Source organism: Zeus faber (genome assembly GCF_960531495.2).
Source record: "Zeus faber genome assembly, chromosome: 2".
NCBI classification, from domain to species: domain Eukaryota; kingdom Metazoa; phylum Chordata; class Actinopteri; order Zeiformes; family Zeidae; genus Zeus; species Zeus faber.
This window is the reverse complement of record NC_137189.1, coordinates 32,225,467-32,233,036: the sequence shown is the minus strand read 5'-3', so window position 1 is coordinate 32,233,036 and position 7,570 is coordinate 32,225,467. Positions and strand designations below refer to the sequence as shown.

Here is a 7,570-nt window from a genome sequence, read left to right as displayed (position 1 = left end):
GTGAAGTGTGCCGTTTCAAAAGCCCAAAGCAGAAACTGCTGTTTTAAAAATGGGAACGCAATGCGTAGAATGAAATTAAAAAAAAATTTAATATGGCACACAGGACAAAATTCCCACCGAGTTCCTTCAAAATTCATAATTACGCCGTTACCCGGTGCGTGGGTAGGCCGCATGCTGAGAGAGGGTTACGTCTCTATGAAGGAGAAAGTGCATAATGTCACCACAGCAGGACCATCGACTCAGATTTAGAACATGTCGTCTGTTTTTTGTCCCCCTTTGGCATCTTCTCCTTACCTCTTAAATCGTGGAAACGGTTCGATGCCAGTCACCGCCGAGCATTTCACCGTCCCAGAATCGTCGGAGGGGCTAAGATTTAGGCCGGCCTTTTCAAAATGGCCGTGCCACCACCCGATTCCAAGGTGGCGCCGTCATACGATCCCTCTTTTCCAACAAGTGTCAGAGTTTCTAGAGCTGAAAGTGCTGTTACCCGGGGAAGAGGAAGCGTCACTCCTGTGCTCAGTGGTGAAGTGAGACACACAATGACAGAGGGTTGTGTGCTTCTAACGCGGTGGTTCACTGAACGCCCTTTCCTATTTCAGCAATGACGTGGTCTCCTCGCAACAAAGCGAGCAGACCACGTACGGAAAGGGTTTGTCCAGCTCGGTGCGGTGGAATTTGACTGTCCTGCCCACAGTCCTGACCTCTACCTCATCAGACCCTATGAGGATGAGTTGGAACCTGTTGGATCACTGATAGCACCGAGGCCGGGCTTAACCTCCCAACGGCATGAGTGCCAGACCTCACTAATGTTTTTTTTCGGTTGAATGGAAGCAAATCCCCACAGTCATGTTACAACGTCTAGTCAGAGACCTTCCCAGAAGAGTGGAGGCTGTTTTAGCATCTAAAGGGGGTGGGGGGGACCAACAACAATGGTTTTGGAATGAGGTTTTTGACTATAGCAGGTGTCTACATAGCTATGGCCCTGTTGTGTATTTTGGAAAGCGTGTGCAATTTATGGTGGGGAAAGTTTGTTGTTTGTGTTTAACAGCGATTGAGGGCTGTGTGTGTGTGTGTGTGTGTGTGTGTGTGTGTGTGTGTGTGTGTGTGTGTGTGTGTGTGTGTGTGTGTGTGTGTGTGTGTGTGTGTGTGTGTGTGTGTGTGTGTGTGTGTGTGAGTGAGTGTATGTTTGTGGGCCAGGCTTTACTCCCACCCTCCCCACCCGCACCATCCCACCCACCCACCCACCCACCCGTCAGTGTTGCTGGGCTCCAGTGGAGAAGACAGCTTGCTATGACAGACAGCCTTAAACAAACCCACTGCATTGGCCACTGCACAGGAAAAATGCCTTTGATTCTATTAGGCCCCTGCATGCCTCTGGGTTTGTGTGTTAGTGTGTGTGTGTGTGTGTGTGTGTGTGTGTGTGTGTGTGTGTGTGTGTGTGTGTGGGTGTGTGGGTGTGTGTGTGTGTGTGTGTTTGTGCTGCGTGTGCGCGTGCGCATGCGTGAGACCCAAATACACACCAAGAGAGAGATGTGCCTACCGCTGTGACTGAGAGCTGGTGGTGTCTATCACTCTATCTGCCTGTCGCTCTGTACTCTGTATGGAACATCCCACTTGTTCCATAAATTATCCTCTTTTTGTGTGTGTGAAGCAAGAGGGGCTTCATGGCCCTCTATGTGTGTTTTCTACTCTTGTACACACTTTTCTTTTATGATTTAATTCATTTGGCCCACAACATATAAAGTTGTTATTAAACATGCACAAATTAGCTCAATGCATTTGTTTCTTTGTTCAGTTCGGCAAAGAAGTGTTGTGTTTCCCTGTTTGTAATTGCTGAAATAATGTCTAAAGATATTGTTGGCGAGGAATTTTCCCAGCCATTGGCAGCCTGTGATTAAACTAATAATATAGTGCAGAACAATCTACCACTCTTCTTAGGTAGCTACTTCAGTCTAGGACATATTGTGTGTAATCACCGGGTGCGTTGCATTGACATTTCACTGCATATATGTATGAAAGTATGTATATGTATGTGACGAATAAACCTCTTGAATCTTGGATCTTGAATCACAAACTAATTTCCACCACTTTGTTAACTTTGTTCTACTTTTTTCCATAACAGCTAATTTTTCTCTATGTTTGGAAAAAAAAAAAAACAGAAAGTAAAGTCTCTTATATGAGCTGACATTTTCTATTTGGTTTTTGGTCTCGGCTTTTGATAAAAGTTATTCTCCAACTTCCATTTTAGCCTGAAAAACATCAATATGATAATAAGCCGAGTTTGAACAATAGAACTATTACTTTCGACTAAGCTTTCCACATCTTCCACCTGTCACAATAAGAACCACAAAGCACGTATCTTTATTTTAGAAAGCACCTTGTTATATTTCCATCTGACTTTGAGACTTTTACCTGACCTTTATGTTGCTGGAGCACCCCAGGCCACATCGGCTTATTTAATGAAATTCACTCAGCAATTCCAAAAGGTCTGACCGTCTCATTGGCGGTATATTTGTTAAAGGTGGCATTAATGTGTGTGTATACAGCACACAGTGGTGTGGAGGGATGGAAAGGAAGAAAGTAAATGAGTGTGATGGGGGCAGCACAGGCCACTTATGAAAAACTGTGCAGCCCATTGTAGGGGGAAAAGACCCTCCAATCCCCCTCCTCCACACGGGCCAATAGACTCCCAACTCACTGAGGACCGGGCACCTGACAGATGTCCCCGCTTAGCAGCATCCTGGTGGATTGGAGAGATACTCCACATGCTCTTTAGAGAGAGGGGGGGGGGGGGGGGTTCAGACAGAGAGAGAGAGATACAGAGAACAGTAGGCCTACAGCCAGCACCGGATAAAGAGCTTGAAAGGAAAACACTTGACATGCAATCAGCTATTTTTTTTGTTGCTTTATTTATCTTTTTTGATTCACCTTTTTATTCGATTTTTTTTTTTATTATGGTTTATCTTTTTCTTCCATAAATCCCCCACGTGCTGCGTTATGAAGAAATTAAACAATTTGTATTATTATTATTATTATTATTATTATTATTGTTGTTGTTGTTGTTATTATTGTTATTATTATTATCACCATAATTATTAATATCATTATTATTAGGGCTATTTGTCGATGTGGGCTGTTTAAAACATTTTAATCCCTGAAAACGAAACGATAAAAGAAAACAAACAGGCCTAAATGATAAGTAATTGATCAGCGAAGCTGTTGTCGGACCTTAAGCTAGAGTTAATTCGATTCCAACTGGCGTCAATACTGCGAAATAACTTAAATAATTCATCTCAGCAATTTGATCAGGCAACGAGAAGATGCGATAATGAAAAAAAAAATGTAATCTGAATATCCCCGTTTTCGTATTTCGCCGATTAACGAGCTGCTGGATCGGGTTTTGAATGCCGCTCGTGACGGACTTGTATTTATTTATTGTGTTGTTTCGACAGATCGAAAAATCATTCGCACGGTCAAGGTTGGCAGCCTCTCCTCCTATGTTATATTTGGTCATTATATATTAGAACAATGAGAACAATTATCCAATAATACAAAGAGTTAAGAGAGAAATCAGTAAAGAACATTAAAAGTGAGATCAAATAAACACTGTCTACACACTGTCTTTTTTCGTTTAAAACGGAGCAAAACATAATAAATAAACACACACACACACACACACACACACACACACACACACACACACACACACACACACACACACACACTATCGCCCCTCGAGCTCACCAGGCAGCTCGTGAACAAAAGGGTGGCTTTGGGTGGCACGTGCTCCCGGGCGTCAGTCACCTGTTTCTTAGCAACGGGCACTGCAGCCCAACACCTGTGGCTCTGGGGGGGGGGGGGGGGTGGGGGGGGAAGAAAAGCGCTTTGCAAATTGCGGGTCAGTGTAAAAGAGGACGCTTACTGGATACGCGCGGTGGGTTTTTCTTCTATTCAGGTCGAAGCCGACGCTAAACGGCGGTGAAAGCCCCCTTTCACCGCCGCTCTCCCGTGGACACGGGGCGAGCCCCGCATTTCATAATTAACATACAAACAACAACAACAACAACAACAACAACATCTACCGTACAGCCACCAGTGGCTGCTATATTACGGTGGAATTGTATTGGTCCAGTTTTAAATTGCCTATAGGATCGCTCAGTGAGTTTTAGTATTTAACTGTTATTTATGGGCTCTGCGTTCAGGCCTGTATGAGCCTATATGTAGTTTTGGAAGTAAAGCGTCACTGAATGCCGACAATTCAGCTAATCGATAGAGTGATCTTTCCAGATAAACTGTGGATGTATTTATAGCCCAGGTGATAGGACTGTGACTCAGGGTGTTTCCATTGTGATGATTACGATGATGATGATGATGATGATGATGATGATGATGATGATGGTGATGATGATGACGGCGACGATGAGGACGAACGCACCGGAAACAAATATTTGAAATGAGCCATTTCGTGCTTGAAAGTGTTGATCGAAGGTGATGAACCTTTTTCCTTTGCTTTTCTCACCTTCGAATCTGTGAAGTGTCATTTCGACTCTTAAAGTCGTTATCGTCGTAGTGTTTGTCGATTTTGAACCCAAAAATGGTTTTACAGTGCACAGCCGACGGGCCCACTCGAAGTTAAATAGCCTATTTGACATATAATAACACAGAAATGCGCCCGTGATTTGTAAGAATATAAGCGCCAATATGAATAGCCTTTAGACACCTAATAACCCGCACAACATCAACAACAGAAGTGGGCATTTTGCAGCTCGTCTCCATGTTATCTGTTTATGCTATTTTATTTTATTTTTTTATTTTTTATTTTTTTGTCTTGTTTTTCCCGTTTTGAGCTCTTAAACACGCGCGCGCGTGCACGTGCAACGGAGGCAGTTTTTTTTATTTTTTTGGGTTTTTTTTTTTTGGGGGGGGGGGGGCTTGTTTTTTAGCTCTCGCGCTCCGACGTCACCGCATGCAAATCACGTCCTCGCTGCCGCCTCTTCCATTGGCCGCCGCTCCGCTCGTTTGGCTGCCGTCGGAGCGCCCCGGCCTGGGCGTGCTCCGTTAACTTCCCCCGGTGGAAGAAACACCCCACACCGTCCGGCTCTTCTCAGCGCGGCGGAGGACGAGACAGAAGGGGCTTGACCAATGTCCGAGTTCCCCTCTGCGCGGATTTGCATCCAGAGACCACTGAAGCGCGCTGCCTCCATCTCTTTCCCTCTCTCGCCCCCCTCGCTCTGCTCTGTCCCCTGCGCTCTCTCTCTCTCTCTCTCTCTCTCTCTCCCTCTGTCTCCCTCTCGCTCTCCCTCCTCGAACCCCCTTTGCCACTTTGCGGCCAGTTGGCCCGAATGTCTCAGCCTCTCTGATCGACAAGTGTTTTCCAACCAAGGCGGGTGAATGTACAGCATAATGATGGAGACGGGTCTTCACTCTCCCGTGGTGCCCCAAACCAACCCCGCCAACCCGGGGGGACACGCGGGAGGAGGGGGCGCCAACGGCGGCGGGAATAAAGTTGCACAGGAGCGAGTGAAGAGACCCATGAACGCCTTCATGGTCTGGTCCAGGGGCCAAAGGCGGAAGATGGCCCAGGAGAACCCTAAGATGCACAACTCGGAGATCAGCAAGAGGCTGGGCGCCGAGTGGAAGGTGATGTCCGAGGCGGATAAGAGACCTTTCATCGACGAGGCCAAGCGGCTCCGGGCCATGCACATGAAGGAGCACCCGGATTACAAGTACCGGCCGCGGAGGAAGACCAAAACCCTGCTCAAAAAGGACAAGTACTCGCTGGCGGGCGGGCTCCTCGGCTCCCCGGGAGGTCTCGGGATGGGCGGCGGGCAGCGGCTCGAGAGTCCCGGAGGGGGTCACGGCGGAGCGACGACGGCCAGTTACGCCACGCACATGAACGGCTGGGCGAACGGGGCGTACTCGGGCCAGGTCGCGGCCGCCGCCGCCGCGGCTCACGCCATGATGCAGGAGGCGCAGCTCGCGTACACCCAACACCCGGGCGCCGGGGCTCACCCGCACCACCCGCACTCCCACCACCCTCACCACCACCCGCACAACCCGCAGCCCGCGCACCGCTACGACATGAGCGCGCTGCAGTACAGCCCCATCTCGCACTCTCAGGGCTACATGAGCGCCTCCCCGCCGGGCTACGGGGGCATCACCGGCTACACCCACCAGCACCAAAGCTCGGGCGTCTCCCCGGTGTCCGGGGCGATCGGAGGAACGCTGAGCTCCCTCGTGAAATCCGAGCCCAACAGCCCCCCGGTGCCCACGACCCGCGCGCCGCCGCCGTGTCCCGCTGGGGACCTGCGGGACATGATCAGCATGTACTTGCCCACCGGGGAGGTGGCGGGGGACGCCTCCGTGCAGAGCAGACTCCACGTGCTGCACCCGCAGCACTACCAGAGCGCCGCCCCGGCGGGAGTAAACGGGACGCTTCCTTTGACTCACATTTGAAAAAGAGAAAAAAAGAAATTAGACACGAAAGGGAAGGATTTTACAATATTGTACATTGAGCACCACAAAAAAAACAAACAAGAAAAAACGACACAACCAAATATTTAATTCTTAGACTTTATGACAGGTCAGCGTGGCTATGAATTATAATTTATGGACGACCATAGCCATCAGAAATGCAATCAATTTTTACGAACGTTAATTATGATAATAACTATGATTATTATTATGATTATTATTATTGTTATTATTATCATCATTATTATTATTAATAATAATATTATTATTATTACTATTATTATAATTATTAGTGTGAAAGGTGGGGAAAGCGTCAACGGATTTTTTTCGCTCCCGTGGAACAGAGCACGCCAAGTTTTTGTAACTATTTCCGTTATCTCCGGTAAGGCTTGCCAAGTTGGATTTATTTTCCACATTTATCTTCTTATTTTTATATTTTTATTGAAGGCCGGGTGGATGGTTTTAAAAGTACTCATGTTTGTGGGTTTGTTTGAAGAGGCAACCCTACCCGGTTAAGGGGTAAACGGGATGTGTTTTTAAAAAATAAATGAAAAATAAATTGAATAGCATAAATGATTTCAAAATCCTAATGCTTGTAAATCGATGTGGATCGATGTAATATCGATTTGTTTTTTGTTTATGTTTTTTTTTTGTCGTTGTAAAATGATGTAAATTGTGAATAAATAGGCCAATACTGAAAGAACCCCGTTTTAAACAGCTGTACGTATAATTTGCGAATTACTCAGCCTGCATTTCGGATTAAAAAAAAAGGGGACTTTGAAAGATTAATTAATTTAGGATTTTTCTTGTTGTTCGTTGAGCAGATGCAGTGCGTTTAAAAGGCACAAATGGGGATATCAACATAAATGAACCGTCAGTTAATTCATGTAGATAAGGAAACATGGACCTTTTCCATCCGAAACACCCAATGCTCATTGAAAACCACATGGAAGTCCCATGCTCCGTCTGATAGTAACAAGAAAACACATATTAAATATATAAAGACATTAAAACACAGATAATACAAAATATATAATATAAAAGTCGCTTATTGTTCGTGTCTTTAATATATCGGCCAGGTCAGGTAAAATGTCCG

At 46.2% G+C, this 7,570-nt stretch overlaps 1 protein-coding gene across 1 annotated transcript; it reads left to right on the top strand.

The window, feature by feature from the left end:
- Window positions 1-5,391: 5,391 nt before the first annotated feature.
- LOC307244312 (transcription factor Sox-1a-like) lies at window positions 5,392-6,456 on the top strand (the record flags this gene model as incomplete). Its single annotated transcript, XM_080019459.1, has 1 exon — window positions 5,392-6,456. The coding sequence occupies one exon, from the start codon at window positions 5,392-5,394 to the stop codon at window positions 6,454-6,456; it is 1,065 nt and encodes a 354-aa protein (XP_079875585.1).
- Between the last annotated feature and the right edge of the window lie 1,114 nt (window positions 6,457-7,570).